We start from the raw sequence: 17,620 nt of genomic DNA on the forward strand, positions 1-17,620 counted from the left end.
CATTTTACATGTGAAATGGCTAATCTGTTCCAAGCCCTCCAAAAACACCCCAGTAAATTTCATAATAAAGCTAAATTTACCTATAAACAATGAAATACTACAACAATTTGGACCATTCAGTTCCTAACTTAATACGTACTGCTAATATACCTGTAAATAAAGTGTATTAGTGTACATGGTATACAAGAAATATTGTACGTACATATGTACGTATGTAGTAAAATGTGGAAGCTTACCTTTCGAGTGAGGCTATCTCCGAAAGTGGCGACAGAGGAGGAGGACAAACGGCAGATACGTACGTACACTTAACTTTACGAAACACATAAAAAATGTAAGGAAAACATAAACTAAACATTACAAAACACATTAACAAAACTGAAACACTTAAACTTTACAAAAAACTAAAATTAAAAAAAAAAATTTCTTTTTTATTTTTACACTTACTTTTTACTTTTTATACTTTTTTTTTTTCTTTACAAAATTTCAACTTCTTCACCACTTTCAACTTTGTTTTTTAGTATTCCTTGGTTCTTCCTTTTTGCTTACTACTCCTACTAAAGGCCTCTTTAAAAAATAACTGTCCAAGGAAGATTGCTTCTGCCTACTTTTGACAATGTTCCTGAAACAACTTGGGCAAACGTCATCGAACTGTGCAAGCATACGACCTGTGTAAGCCTTTTAGGGGTGCCTCTTTTCTACAAATGATTGCACCTTATGAAAAGCAGCTAGAGCACCCTTAATTTCTGCTGTTGTCATAGAGTCCTCGTCCTCCTCCTCGCCGCAGCTAGAGAACTCCTCTTGAACGACGTTATGTTGCATGACCTCCAACTCCTTCAGGTCATCTGTCATAAGCTCCTCTTTGTGCTCCTCGAGAAGGTCATTGATGTCGTCCTCGTCGATGACCAGCCCCATGGACTTGCCGATTGCAACTATCTCATCAAGATCTGGTTGCGAAACAGTTTCAGGATCGTCAACTGTTTCTGAATCTGCAGCACCAGCTTCTCCCACGTCGAATCCCTCGAAGTCTCGGGCGGATACGGCATGAGGCCAGAGTTTCCTCCACAATCAAGGTTCGCCTCGAAACCTCCTGCCAAGCTTGGTCGATGAGTCGGATGCATATTACGACATCGAAATGCTCCTTCCAAAATTCACGCAAGGTGAGGTTTGTGGTATCGGTGATGTCGAAACATCTCTTGAAAAGATGTTTCGTATACAGCTTCATGAAGTTCGATATCACTTGCTGGTCCATGGGCTGGAGGAGAGGGGTAGTGTTAGGCAGAAGATAAAGAACCTTGATGAAGGAATACTCTGCTAGGATATCTTCCTCGAGGCCAGGAGGGTGAGCTGGGCCATTGTCCAACACCAGCAGGCATTTCAGAGGGAGGCGCTTCTCTTCCAAGAATTTCTTCACTGTCGGGCCGAAACACAGATTTACCCACTCAGTGAACAAAAGCCTCGTTACCCAGGCTTTTGCATTAACCCTCCACATCACTGGAAGCTTCTCCTTAAGCATTTTGCAGGCCTTGAAGGCTCGAGGAGTCTCGGAATGATAGACAAGTAGGGGCTTCACCTTGCAATCCCCACTGGCGTTCGAACAAAGTACGAGTGTAAGCCTGTCTTTTAGGCTTATGCCCGGGTAGCTTCTTCTCTTCCTCCATGATGTACGTCCAACGAGGCATTTTTTTCCAAAAAAGGCCAGTCTCATCTCAGTTGAAGACTTGCTGAGAACTGTAGCCTTCCTTGATCATCATCTCGTCGAACGTCTTTTTAAAGGGTTTGGCCTTCTTTCGTGTCCGAGCTGGCTGCCTCCCCATGCCGCACCACCGAATGGATGCCAGTCCGTTTACAGAATTTCTCGAACCACCCATGCGAAGCCTTGAACTCTGGGGTTGGTGTTGATGTCCCTTCTCCTCTGTCGTCTTTGGCCTGGGCAATCAAATCGCCTAAAATAGCGCTGGCATTGTGGGAGATTGCCGTCTCCGTTATCGTATCACCAGCGATTTCTTTGTCTTTTATCCAGACAAGAAGAAGCCTTTCTATTTCTTTGTGCACGTGGGTCCTCTTGCTGGACAAAATAGTGACACCCTTGGAAGGTGTAGCTGCTTTGATGGCGTCCTTCTGCTTAAGGGTATCGGCGGCCTGCAATTTTGGCGAAATTGGCTCAAATTCGTGAAAATGAGTTATAGTCTTATTTCCATACATCTGGGTCCCGGCCGTTGCCACACGTAAGATTATATCAATACGAAGTGTTTTAAATGGTTAAAAGGCCAATTTAAAGGCCACATTCAAGTAGAGAATTAAAGGTCTGGTTAGGTGTGGTTTTACTATTTCATTTTCCATTCATTCTTTAAGTATTTGAGTTTCTTTTCATTGCATTTTGTTTCGTATGCCGTACAATATGTTTTCCTGATAGAGATGGCAACTCTTCCCATGACTGAATAAAGTGGGCCACTCGTCTCGAGAGAGAATTCTTGTAATTTTTTTGTGCAATCGTGTATTTTTTATTTTCAATCAATTGTAACACTTCCTCAGACTTTTAGACATCAATTGTGTATTATATGTACTACTAACATGCCAAAAAAGTTTAGTAAACGAAGGGAAGCAAGCTCTCATAATATCAAAACTTATCTTGAAACTAAACGTATAGAGAGCTAATGTAGCTTCTCACATGTCGCCAACAACCATGTGTGCTGAAGAGATGCCAAATACTTCCTATTACGAAGCTCCGAGGGAAAGCTATTATTCCTTTGCACAAATATATCAAGATGATGATGATGATGGCACCAATGACTTTGTTTTGAAGTTATCTGATGATGAGGAGGGGGAGGAGGAAGAGAATGAGCCTTTTCAAGATGTAATTGCTGTCCCTGACTTAGCAGGTGATGTCAGTGTTTTATCAGTAGCCAACCTAAGGAGTTTTTTTTTTTTATTGAGAAGTTATATGACTGAAAAAGAAGACGTTCTGAGTGTAAGCAATGATGGAGAAATAGTTTCATTGCCCTTGAGAGCTCTAAAAGACGCTTTTAGTTCGACGTATTGCGGGCAGTGTGACAGCAATATAACACTTGAAATTGATAAAAACTGTTTTGATGTTGACTTGAAACTAAAGTGTAAGTGTGAGGTGCCATCTGTTTTTCAATATACCAAAGTGCAAGCTAATGAAAGTGTGAAAACAGAACATATCGGCAAAACCAAAGCTTCATTTACATATCAAAACAAGTTGCTGCAATGGAACATGATATCGGCTATGCACCAAGTTCATTCCTGCCTATTATGAGAAAAACGACAGGAGAAAGCCTGAAAGGCCTTCAGATGAAAGAGAAGACCAGGAAACGAAGCAAAGAACATCAAAAGGAGGATATGAAGGAGGGGCTCATTAGCCTTCTAAAAACTTGGCAGCACGAGTAGTGGCATTCTACGATAACCCCCCAAAATAATATAAACTTTTCTTTAACCCTTAAACGCCGAAGCGGTAAAAAAAAATTTGTCTCCCGTGTGCCGGAGGTGTTTCGGAGTGAGCGCGGAAGCGGAAAAAATATTTTTTTCAAAAAATCACAGCGCGCTTAGTTTTCAAGATTAGAGTTCATTTTTGGCTCCTTTTTTTGTCATTACCTGAAGTTCAGTATGCAACCATCAGAAATGAAAAAAATTATCATTATCATATATAAATAATGCGATAAATGATAGCGCAAAAACCAAGTTTCATATATGTATAATTGTATTCAAATCGCGCTGTGCGCAAAACAGTTAAAGGTAACAAGTTACTTTTTTTTTCGTTGTAATGTACACTAAATTGCAATCATTTTGGTATATAACACATTGTAAAACAATAAAAGCAACACAGAGAAAATGTTATCACAAAATAATGCATGAATTCGTAACGCGCGGACGTAAATAGATATTTTTTTCAAAAATTCACCATAAATCTAAATATTGTCCTAGAGACTTCCAATTTCTTTCAAAATGAAGACAAATGAATGAATAATACTATACTGTAAGAGTATTAGCTTACAATTATAGTTTTCGACAATATCTGACGAGTTAAAGTTGACCGAATGTCGAACTTTATATATATTTTTTGTATATGCAATTATTTAGGAAATAAGAAAAGCTACAACCTTCAAATATTTTTCGTTTTATTCTACATGAAATTGCGCACATTTTCACATATAAAACTCTAGAAATGCCTAATATGAAACGGAGCAAATATTCCGAGAATGGGACGTATGCATTTCGGAGATTTGTGGCGGAGAATCCACGTGCGGAGGGAAAGAAAGTTTTTTTTTTTTTAAATTCACCAAAAATCTAAATATTTTGCTAGAGACTTCGAATTTGTTTCAAAATGAAGATAAATGACTGAATATTACTAGACTGTAAGAGTTTTAGCTTACAATTGCGTTTTTCGACCATTTCGGTAGAGTCAAAGTTGACCGAACGTGGTTTTTTTTTTTGTTTTTCTATTATCATGATTTATATGCAAATATTTCAAAAATTAGAAAAGCTACAACCTTCAATTATTTATTGTTGTATTCTACATGAAATTGCGCACATTTTCATACATAAAACTTTATGTAACGGCTAATTTAAAATGGTGCAAACATTACCACAATCACACGTATCATTTTTAAGGAAGAGTTACCGCGCGGACGTAAAGAAAATGTTATTTTTTTCATAAATTCACCATAAATCGAAACATTGTGCTAGAGACTTTCAATTTGTTGCAAAGTTAAGGTAAATGATTGAATATTACTAGAATATAAGCGTTTTAGCTTACAATTGCGTTTTTCGACCATTTCGGTAGAGTCAAAGTTGACCGTAGGTTGAAAATTTCATTTATCATTTTTTATATGAAAATAATTCAAAATTGATAAAAGCTACAACCATGGGTTGTTTTTAGTTGTATTGTGCATGAAATTGCGCACATTTCCATATATAAAACTTTATGTAACGGCTAATTTTAAAATGGTGTAAACATTACCACAATCGCATGTATGATTTTTTTCGGAAGAGTTACTGCGCGGACGTAAGGAAAAAGTTTATTCATAAATTCACAATAAATCAAAATATTGTGCTAGAGACTTCCAATTTGTTGCAAAATTAAGGTAAATGATTGAATATTGCTAAAATATAAGAGTTTTAGCTTACAATTGCGTTTTTCGACCATTTCAGTAGAGTCAAAGTTGACCGAAGGTTGAAATTTTGGCACTTATCGTTATTTATATGGAAATATCTCAAAACTGATAAAAGCTACAATCATGAGTATTGTATTCTACATACAAAAATGCGCACATTTTCATATATAATACTCCATGTAACGGCTAATTTAAAATGGTACAAAAATTATGTCAAAGTGACGAAACAATTTCCGAAATGCGTCACAGATACTTTTTAGTGCGGCAAGAAAGAAATTCGCGCTTGCGCGCCTGCGTAACGATTGTAAACAAAACAACACCTTGATCCATGAACTCCCAGCATCCCCCAAGGCGCGTGATTCAAGAGTTTTCGGCTGGTAGGCCTATAAGTATTTTTCCGTGAATTTTTAAAAAAACTTTTGTATGTCGACGTAAAATACGTCCAGTCGGCGTTTAAGGGTTAAGTGATAAATGTTTGTTTTTTTAGAGGGAATAATATCTCTTATAAAAAAGAAGGAAACAGACGCCATGTAGGCTTTTCCAAGAAACTTTATATGCTTCTGAAAGCAAAATAAATGGTTAGCAAACTTTAACAGCATTTTTCTCAAAACATACATTTTCTACATTCAAATTCTAAAAACTCCCTTATTTATGAATGGATTTTAATAATCTAAAAAGCAATTGGAATAAAGAGTGTGAGAGAACACATCAGCAAATTAACTTTTCTTTTTTTTCTCAAAAAATTTTTTTTTACCAATATCTAATACATAATTTTAGGGTATTTTTTATTGAATTTTTTTAAATATTTTTTTTAAATAGCATACATCACATATTAGATTTCTGAGTTTGCCGTTTTATTTGATAGGTATTAAACTTTCTGCTATTACTTTTTTCTTTAAATTGAATGATAAATAAGGAAGGAGATATGCTTTAAAAAAACACATAAAAAATGCTATGTTTTAAAGAAAAATATTTGTTAAAAAAAAAAAAAAAAAAAAAAAAAAAAAGTTTTTATCTAATTCACCTGAAATTTTGTGTGCATCTATAGTCAAACTATAGGTAACACCTGTGGAAGTTTGAACACCGTCACTCAAAATTAACCCTCGACCCCGCCGATACCCTTAAGGATGGTGCCTATTGTCGACGGATTTCGGCCGTATTCCTTGGCAATCACACTCAATCGCATACCAGCTTCATACTTCTTGATAATCTCCATCTTTGTCTCCAAAGAGAGCATCCTCTTCTTTCCGTGAATTTCAAGTTTCTTGGGACCCATGACTACGTATATACTGTACGTAATTATGTTATGTAGTACGTATACATATGTAGTAAAGTTCTCACACAACACGATAAAGTATACTACAACGAAATCACTAACGAATTTACATTAATAAACGAAATTGTTAGAATGAACGAATACCGCTTGCGTATAGAAACGATGCTGCTACCGAGTGGCCGAAAAAGCACGCCGCTACGTAGATGCATGATGGGAGGGATGCTGACCAATAGGAGAGAAGGATCTCATGGCGGTGACTAGCATCAGGAACCAATGGGAGAGCGGGAGGATGGTGGCGAGTCTACTCAGTTGGCGGCGCGCGAGTTTCAAAATTGTTATTGGTGGTCCGGGCGAATCTCGGACTTTACAGCAACAACCTTTCGTATCTTGAACAATTTTCATATGTAGAGCCATAAAATTTTTCGTATTTGCTTTCGTATCTCGAGTTTTTCGTAAGTTGAGCCTTTCATATCTCGAGGTACCACTGTATTGGAATATATGACAGCACGAAAAAATTTTGTTGTTGTTGTATTGTACACTAAATTGCAATGATTTTGGTATAGAACAAAATGTTAAAGTATCAAAGCAACACAGAGAAAATATTATCACAAAACGATGCATGAATTCGTGATGCAGACGAAAAATTGTTTTTTTCCAAAGATTCACCATAAATCAAAATATTGTGCTAGAGACTTACCGATTGTTGCAAAATGAAGGTAATTGATTGAATATTACTAGACTGTAAGTGTTTTAGCTTACAATTGCAGTTTTCGACCATTTCGGTCGAGTTAAAGTTGACTGAAGGTCAAATATTTCTATTTATCGTGATTTAAGTGAAAATATTTCAAAACTGATAAAAGTTACAACCATGAGTTATTTTTCGTTGTATTCTACATGAAATTGTGCACATTTTCATGTATAACACTTTATGTAACGCCTAATAGAAAACGGTGTAAAAATTAAAGGTGACAAAAGAAATTCTGAGATTTTCAGCCAAGCTACCGCGAGCGGAGGTAAGGAAAAAGTTAAAAAAAAAAATTCACCATAAATCAAAATATTTTGCTAGAGACTTCCCGTTTGTTGCAAAATGAGAGTAAATGATTGAATGTTACTAAAATGTAAGAATTTTAGCTTACAATTGCGTTTTTCGACCATTTTGGTCGAGCCAAAGTTGACCATAGGTTTAAATTTTGGCACTTATCGTGATTTATATGAAAATATTTCAAAACTGATAAAAGCTACAACCATGAGTTATTTTTAGTTGATATCTACATGAAATTGCACACATTTCCATATATAAAACTTTATGTAACGGCTAATATAAAGCGGTACACACATTACGACAAAGTGACGAAAGAATTTCTGAGATTTTTGGCCGAGTTACCGCACGCGGACGTAAGGAAAAAGTTTTTTCAAAAATTCACCACAAATTGAAATATTGTGCTAGAGACTTCCAATTGGTTGCAAAATGAAGGTAAATGATTGAATATTACTAGAATGTAAGAGTTTTATCTTACAATTGCGTTTTTCGACCATTTCGGTAGTCAAAATTGACCAAAGGTTGAAATTTTGGCACTTATCGTGATTTATATGAAAATATTTCAAAACTGATAAAAGCTACAACCATGGGTTGTTTTTTGTTGTATTTTATATGAAATTTGCTCACATTTTCATATATAAAACTTTATGTAACGGCTAATATAAAACGGTGCAAACATTACAACAAAGTAACGAAAGAATTTCTGAGATTTTCAGCAGAGTTATTGCGCGGACCTAAGGAAAAAGATTTTTCAAAAATTCACCATAAATCGAAATATTGTGCTAGAGACTTCCAATTTGTTGCAAAATGAAGGTAAATGATTAAATATTACTAAAATATAAGTTTTAGCTTAAAATTGCGTTTTTTGACCATTTCGGTCGAGTCATAGTTGACCCAAGGTTGAAATTTTGGCACTTATCGTGATTTATATGAAAATATTTCAAAACTTATAAAAGCTACAACCATGGGTTGTTTTTAGATGTATTCTAAATGAAACTGCGCACATTTTCATATATAGAGCTCTATGTAACAGCTAATATAAAACAGTGCAAAAATTACGACAAAGTGACAAAAGAATTTCTGCGATGCATCGCTGATGCTTTCTAGTGCAAGAAGAAAGCAATTCGCACATGCGCGCCTGGGTAACACTTATAAACAAAACAACAGTGTGATCCGTGAACTCCCAGCATCCCTCAAGGCGCGATTTAAAATTTTTCGCAAACTAGGCCTATAACTATTTTTCCGCGAATATTTAAAAAAAAATTTTGTAGTTGACGTACCGTACATCCACTTAGCACCCGACAGACAATTTTAGTCGACATATAATACGGCCAGTCAGCATTTAAGGGTTAATGGCACTTATGTTGCTGATAAACGGTTATCAGCGCCATAAGCACCCTTATGGTACTGATAACCAGAACTTGTCCCTGTTATGGCGCCATAAATTGCCAATTTTATGGTGCTAGACAAGCACCATACAACCGGATCGCCGATAACCAGAGACTGTGTATTTGACTCTTCAGTCAGACAGGAAAAATGGGTTAAGCTTGGACGATTGTTTGTGGACAGGATCACGTAAGTACACATTGGATCCCCTGTATTCGCGTTCTCCGGAACATCTCCCCTCATTATTCGCGGAAAATTTGCCTATTCGCGGTATTTTTCTATGAGAAATATCCACAAATTCCTGTTTTTTTTTTTATAATCAATTTCATCATAAAATGCACTTTTGTGATAAAACTATAAAAAAACCAAGTATACAAATTTTTAGGGGGTTTTCTTGAGTTTTAACTAACAAAATAGGAGGTTTTAAGCATTTTCATAGAGGTTCCAACTATTCGCGGAGGGGTCTGGTGCGCATCCCCTGCGAATACAGGGGGGCTACTGTATCAGATGACTTACTCAAAGTTCTGCTGCAGTTTTAGAAGAAAATCGCTTGCCTGTATTAGTAACCGAACAAGCAACTCGCAAGGTCTTAGGTCTGGATTGGGGCAAAAGGAAAGATACCTTGACATTACATCCTAATAAGATAAATAAGTCCAGTCAGACTAAGAGAGAAGTGTTAAGAATTTCCAACTCTATTGCTGAAGAGTTGCTATGTTACTCTGGTAATTATTAAAGAACATTATGATGCTAACACTCCCATGGGTGTAAATGCAACTGGCAAGTGTCAGGCAGGAGTTCTGAATCCCACAGATCAAGCAACTAAGAGTATATTTCACCATTGTGTTATTTGTAGGAGAACACAGGGAAGGCTGTATAGGCCTAGTGTAGTTCCTCCATTACCTGAGTTCTGGGTGCAATGTAACCAACCTTTTAATACCAACTTCTCTAGTTGCAGGCTCCCACACTTCCGATCCCAACCCCATTGCCAGTCTCGAGAAAAAGACCGATAAGCATTTTGCTTTGTTAGTATTATGCTCCTTGGAGGAAGCCAGCATCAATGAATCATCCAGGTCAATTAGAGGGCAGATAACCTTCGAATGGTCCCAAGCAGAGATGGGTGAACACACTAGGATTCTGCTTCCTCTCTCACTCCTGCACCCATCTAGCAACAGATGAGTCTCTCAACAGAATGCAGATGGGAGCCAACAGGATCATGGTATTAATGAATTTCAAATAGATGCCCCCTTAGCAAAAAGATCAAATTGCGAAGCAATGGATTGCACCGCTCCTCTCCTTCCTTTCACTGGTGTGGTAAACCATGCCTGCCAAAGGTGAAATTTCCCTGCAGTGAGAGCATCAGTGATGTCATTGCACCTATAAGCATATGTCCCTGAAAAACTTGACCGAATAAAATATGCATTTATCCGAATTGATGCACACTGGCCTCCCCTCTCCCCCGTCTAATCTGGACCTCACCAAATCCTGCAGCTTAGAGACTAAGTGCACCAGATGTCCGTGGATGGGAGAACTGCCTGGGTTTCAACAGACAGGCTGAAACTGCATACATCCCAGATGACAGTCGTTTGGTCATCTACCGTCCCAAACAACAAACTTAATTACCCTAGAACATTGAGTTTTCCCAGAAAACACAGATCAAAGACTGACGGCAGAAGTAGTGATTTTCACGTATTTGCAGGAACTACAGTGTATCTCATTTGAAAAACCATAACCATCTGTAGATGTAAAAAGTCCAACCTTTCAAACCATATGTAATGGAGAACTTCCTTATTTAGTACAAAGACAAAGAATTGTTAACCGTTTTCCAGGTGTGAGAAAAAACACCTGACCATAAAATTATGCCTGTCTTGCTCTGATAATAGATGCTACCTTTCGGTTCACAGAACTCCATGGCTTGTCAGAAATTTGTGACATTAAATTAGAAAGTAAACAGACGTTGCCTCTTACTCACCTCGTCTCCACAGTACTATTCTAATCACTGTAATGTGGGTGTTGGTGAATTTTTCATAAAATGGAGAACATTAGCGTAGACTGTCATTGGAAATCTAAAGTATATATACTTTATATGTTGGCCATGGCTTTTATCTCAAGAAATTTGTTTATAAATTTGGGCACTTCCTTCAAGGTGACTTTCAAGGTGACTGACGACTTTTTGCCAAACATGCATTTCAAGTTTTGTGTCGTTGTGTACCTATATATCTCAAATATATTCAACTGTACAATAATCCTATAAAGAAGGTCAAAATGACTTGTATTAAGGTCAGATAACAATGAAATTTTCAGCTAAAATAACTGGGAATAAAAATATATATTTAAATTACTTAATAAACTTAACCATGCATACACTGAAGCCTCTTAGTAGTCTTTTTTAATTTTTTCACTGAAAATTTGTGATGTAAAAGACCTGGATTTCCAACTAATAAAATTCAGCCATCTAATTGAAGTTACTTTTATCTTGAAAGGGAAGATAGTTGAAGGCATTAATGTATTTTTATAAGTCCTGTGTGCTACTAAACTAAACAATCAAGATGAAAATAAGTTAATAAGTTCTGATGTAGAAGAATAAGTTTTCAATAATAAACCATGTCAAGTATACAAAATATCCACAAGCTACAACATTCCAAATTGCTTTTGTGCAAATAAGGAAGATGAAATTATTATTGTAAAAGTAAAGTAGTAATTTAATAAAATAAATATCTGTGCATACATACATATGATGAGAACATTTCAAACAGGCATCATTTCAGCATAACAAGGTATTACAATAAGAAAATAACTTCAAAACAATATGTATTTCAAGAAAAAGCTTTTTTAATATTACATACAATAAAAGGAACCTACCGTCCACGCAAACGTTTGCCGAGTTTTCCATACTTTCTTTCGTGGCTTCTAAATGGAAGAATATTTTAATATGAAATACAGGGAAGACCAATAGGAATATAGTAAAAGAATTGAAACATTCACCGTTATAGTATAGAAAGAAGTTCAGTTATTCTAATACATATTAAAAATGTTATACTCAAACTAAAAAGGCAGGCAACAAGCAATGATTTAGTCACATTCTAACTAAGGTATTTAAATATGAAGGCAAGGATAGTTCATCTAATAAAATTCTTATGTCTGAATAGAGTGGCAACCCTGTGCATATTTTACAAAAAGTGTTAAATGTAACAGAACTACGAATACAGCTCTTGACAGATTTCAAATAAGTATCTCTAACATGCTCAAATTTAATCACCATATTGTAAACAATAACTGCAGCATTGCAATATATGTACAGAATATAGTTTGTCAGATTTTTACACATACACACACACACACACACACACAGGTTAACTTTCCATGATCAGTAATGAAATTCCTTCTAGTAATGAATTTTTTTCTACACTACAATTTGATTATCAGTCACTCTAGATCAGTGGTTATCAAAACTGAAAATAATGGTATACAGTACCCATCTAAAGGTGAACATTTTACATAAAGAAGTAGTATCCTTAAAACATTCAAATAATTGATAAAAAAATACTTAAAACATTAAAATAATGTATAAAACACACACACACCCACACCAATATGTTTACAATAAAACACATTTTTGTACTACCCATTTATCATAATTAACCTTACTCCTTTGCTAATGGACAGTTCTTGTATAGAAAAATTCTACTGCACATGCCCGACTCACATTCCACTCTCTCATAGTGCACGTTGTCATTCCTCTGTTCTAATTTCCATTTTTAAAAGTAGGAAGGGGAGAACAGCACTAGATTTTGCTCTTTGGGTTTGTTTTAAAATATATTAGGCAGTTCCGGGTTAAGGTAGAGATCCATTCATGAGGTGCGACTTAAGTCAAATCTGACTTAAGCCAGATCTTAACTTTAAAAAATTTATAAAAATGAAAAAAGTTGATGAAAGTCTTACCTATAATCCTGTGGTTGGCTCACACACAGTAAGGATGGCGACACTTACTTACATTCAGGGTGCTTAGAAACGTACCCAGCCTAACGTCAGCTTAAATTTGGGACCTCTTTAACTTTAGGTGTTTTACTTACAAAGTCATTAATCATAATTAGCCTTAATGGGAGGAAAGATAATACAGAGACAATGAAAAAGAAGAAAATAAGATACAAGACGTCCAGTCCCTCTCTGGTGACGAGCTGTGGAGAAATATTGAATTTATAATAAAGGGACCTTTTATAAGTGAATGACTTTGCTCTAGAAGAAATAATCCTGGAGAAATAAACTTATGTGGCCCAAAACTGAAGGGATGAGAGCATGAAGAGGATAAGGACGATTAACCGAGATCCCAGTCAATGTGTAAAACATTGAACGTCCACAATATGTCCCAACAAGTGAAAATAGAAAGAAAGAGAAGTCCAGGTTGTATTTAAAAGCCAGGGGAGAAGAGAGCTCAAATGTAACTTCATGATCCTATCTTGAACTGTGAAATGTCCCACTGTAAAACACCTTTGCAAGCCTTCCATATAACCTGCCAAAGCCTGTACAAAAAAGAATTCTGATGGCTCGTACGAATGGGTAGAGAAATATGAAGGCATAAATATCAGTTCCGCAAAGTTACATCTCGACTCTCACCAAGTAGTGAAAAATCTTCAGCAAAAGAAGCAGCAAGGTAAAAAGAGTGAAAGAATCCAGAATGAGCCTTGTTTTGGCTATGAACATTGGCTGCAATCAAAGATTTTGCTCAACAGAGTATGACGCTCCCTGACATTGCAGCCCTACAAGAAAAACCTTTGTCAGAGCATATGCTAGATAACCACCTCCCATGAAGATGAAAGGAGTTAACCGAATCTCAAACAGCCTCTTTACTACTTAGGGATGCAGAGACCACCATCTGATCCAAGCAAATGAGTTGGTCCTCTAGCATGTTTCGGTTGCCCAGAGTACTGTGCTGACAGCTTTACTGAATGGAGAACTGCCATGGTGGCCTCCAAATCCAGGATTTTCAATTCTAGATAGCAGAGTTTTCACATCATTGTTCTACCATGCTTGCTAACATAGGCCATTATACTACACTGTGATCTCTTAGCTTGCATTGAAATTATAGCAGAGGAAGCCACACAGCTAATATCTCCAAATTAATGATGTTTAAGGGAGCTATAATTAATTCACAGCACCCATGCATCTGGTGCCCAGCCTGCCCCTTAAAATGTTCCTTATTGGCTGTTGATCTGCCAGTCTCAGGGCTGGAAAGTTGCAAACTTGTCTGTCTCTCTCAAAACGTCATACAATGAGCATCTCCGCTCTGACCTCTCCTGAGACATCTTTCAAAAGTTATAACTTTCACTACACAAGTTCATGTTGGCCGAGTGCATTTCGCGCTCGGCTACCAATCCGGTGGTCCGAAGTTCGATTCTCTGCTCGGCCAACGTGGAACCAGAGGAATTTATTTCTGGTGATAGAAATTAATTTCTCGATACAATGTGATTCGGATCCCACAATAAGCTGTAGGTCCCGTTACTAGGTAACCAATTAGTCATGTAAAAATATCTAATCCTTCGGGCCAGCCCTAGGAGAGCTGTTAATCAGCTCAGTGGTCTGGAAAAGCTAAGATATACTTAAATTTTCTTCACTACACATCAGTTTCACCGAAAGAAAAGTAGTGTTTCCCAGTTTCATCACTAACATCATCGAGTCAATGATTGAAGGATTTTAATGATATATGAATTATGTACTTCAGTAAACTTGATGGTAAAATATGTATAGGTAGTGAAGTAAACATGAAATTTAAATATTCTTTCATTCCTTACATGGCGTCATAGTGCATTCATGATTTATAATCTTGTGCTTCATACAGTATCGTACCTTTTTTTAGTAAAAAAAAAATAGTTAGGGCTATCAATATGAAAATAACAAGCAAAAGATTAAGAATATAAATATATATCTCTCTCTCTCTCTCTCTCTCTCTCTCTCATCATCTTCATGTAGTCACATCCTGGTCAAGGGTGCTGTGAATTAATTATATTTCCCCCATCCACCACCCTGAGATGAACTCCCTTTTTAGGTGAGCCAACATCCCTCTCTCTGAGGCACTCAAGAACAGAAACATATCTGAAGGGAGAACAGGTGAATCCCTTCTGGATGTTTGTCGTTTAACCACAATCAAAGATTTATCCAGACCTCCCAGTTCAATGGAAAAAAATGGTGGTAGAATAAAAGTGAGCTGACCAAAACTGCTCCACTTGCCACTGGAGAAATCATAGGTGACAGTCAGCAAGAAGACAATAAATAGTAATTGAGATTAGACTGCCAGAACTGAACTGGTTGCTCCTGAGAGGCTTTCATCCTTACTCAGTCCAGAGGCATATTAAAATATGTACCATCTCTGTTGTTTGGGAAAAAGGTTGGATTTCTTCCAATTTACCATAATGCCTAGTCTTTTGCAAAACTTCAGAAACCAATCCTTATCTTGAACAGTGTTCTGATGAGGCTAGGGTAAACTAATCATTGAGGTACTGATGTGGACAAATACACCTAGAATGGGCTCTAAGCAGAAATTAAACTGAGTTAATGCTACCCAAGGCTCCAACTTCCTGTTCCTGCCACTTGATCATGCATGAGAAAGGAAATGCCTTACTCGTGGCAGTGGGAAAGGGGATTACCAATCAAAGTGGACACTTCTTAGCTTCCTGCTTTTCCAGCCTCTCCTAGGTGGGGTTAGGACAGGAGGGCAAAAGGGCTGGGGAGGATGAAAGGACTTGGAATTTTCATCCACTTTCTCAGATGCAGAAGTGTGTGTAGTTACTCATGGCTTCTGATAGATAGGTTTCTTTGCAGATCCACAGGAGGAAGATAGTAGGGTCACAAAGTGGGTCGTCAGCCATTGTATTTTGAGTGTGGTAGTTTGTTTACCTTTCATCTAATTTTTATTTCTGTTTTTGTATGTGTTGCATTTGTTTTAGATTTTTCGTTATTTTTAATTTTTAGTTTGTATGTGATGTTCGTTTTATTTTATGTTTTTACTAAAACTTTTAGTAAGACAATTCATTTTAATGTAATTTTTCGTGATTTCTCATCCTTGTCATTTTTTCAGCCTGAAGATGAGGTTTTAAACCTTGAAAGCTCATAATATTAAAGAATGTTTTTCCTAGTCTTGGCACTATTATTTATCATCAAGCTAGGAAGATAGTATTTCTGAAACTGGTGATCTAGGACATGACAGCCCAGTTGAGGACAGTCCCCCTAGAATCCACTCTTCTTAACTCTGATGCAAAGTCCACACATTTCCTAGGAAAGAGACATGAGGAACCCATCACTAAGCTCTTTTTAAGTGTTTGACCACAGATCTAATCATGATACTGCTTGAATGGCAGACATGGCCACTAAGGCAATCAACTATAAAGCATTAAATGCAAGACCTTCTTGTTAAGTCTCAATGGAAAATACATTGATCAGATGACAGACTGACAATTGTGAGTGGAGAGGTATGGCTCTTCAGTTGTCAGCAATATAATATCTCTTCCGTCATGAAAATTATACAGGAAGTTCAATAGTTCCGGTACTTACGAGAGTAAAGGTGATTTTCCTATGCCAGAGCCATCAAAATAGCTGGTAAGGGTTTTGAACACAATAGTGATATTAACCTATGATATCATGAGGCTCCACCCACAGTGAAAAGTTTATATATATGGGGAAAACATCTATTCACTGTGGTCCTGCCCACTTGTTGATGACAATTCACTAATTGATATTACAGTAGTACCCATCATGGGCTTCAGTGATATCAATGATGGCATAATAATGTGGAGGTTTCATCACAACTGCCACAGCAGTTGTTAGGACCAAGAGAGACAAAGGTCTACCCAATTGGGTGAAGTTGCCTCCTACTGGGGGTAACTAAATAGTCAATGACATATCTTAAGAGGTACTTACTCATCATAGCAATTCTCCAGCTGACACAACAAGGAGGTAGACAAAACTCGGCCTACATGGGGGATTTGGGGAGAAGTGATCAGACCTCCTCTTTCACCTTGAGCTGATGCTTTGATAAAAAGTTATTGCTGAAAAAGTGTTTCATTGGCTCTGAATCCCTTAGTAGGATATTAAGGCCCTTCTTGTACAGTAACTCTTTCTTGCAGTTAAATTTGCTTGCTTTCCTGAACTACCTCAAGGGTGCTTGATTGAACAGCCTGGTTTCCCAACCTTCCCACAACAAACCATACATTGTGCCAGTAACTGATTGCAATACAGTGATTTTCAGTGCCCTAGAGAGGCACAAACTCTCACCATCTTAGTGGAATACGAAAACTAACCACTTTACCAACAACCAACCCTTTCTGAACATTCCTCTCCTCCTTACTCCTAACAATCCAAATTATGCAAGTTTCATCACCCTTTTCCTATGACCACCCATCTCAAATACTCTCATCCATCCCTCCCTTCCTCTATACTTGCCTATTTTACCACTGCTTCTATGTAAATCTCCACATTTCTCACTTTCAGTCATTCTTACAAATTCATACAATAAACGAACACTTCTTCATTCCCATAGACAGTTGTTGCTAAACAATCCCTTTGTATGTTCTCATCTTGCCTTTTATTCTTCACCTATTATGTGAACTTTCTCTCCTCCTATTTTCTACTCCTAAATACTTATATGAATCAACTGCTGTTATTCTACCAACCATATTAACATTCATTGCTCCATCTTGGTTCCATTCACCCACATAACATTAATCTTTGCTCTCATTTATTTTCAGTCGTCTTCTTTTGCAAACACTTTAAAATTCATGGACTAGATTTCTGCAGTTC

At 36.9% G+C, this 17,620-nt stretch overlaps 1 protein-coding gene across 6 annotated transcripts in view; it reads right to left on the minus strand.

Moving 5' to 3' along the window:
- The window catches only part of LOC135219424 (uncharacterized), a 913,425-nt gene that overhangs the window by 17,824 nt on the left and 877,981 nt on the right, over positions 1–17,620 (minus strand). For 5 of the 6 annotated variants that reach the window (XM_064256195.1, XM_064256199.1, XM_064256198.1 and 2 more), the window contains one exon: positions 11,693–11,740. The exons of the other annotated variant lie outside the window; for it this stretch is intronic. In XM_064256195.1, coding sequence (XP_064112265.1) covers positions 11,693–11,740 — 48 coding nt within the window. The remainder of the gene's footprint in view (positions 1–11,692; positions 11,741–17,620) is intronic. 6 annotated transcript variants of the gene reach the window in all.

Source organism: Macrobrachium nipponense, chromosome 1, assembly GCF_015104395.2.
Source record: "Macrobrachium nipponense isolate FS-2020 chromosome 1, ASM1510439v2, whole genome shotgun sequence".
NCBI classification, from domain to species: Eukaryota; Metazoa; Arthropoda; class Malacostraca; order Decapoda; family Palaemonidae; genus Macrobrachium; species Macrobrachium nipponense.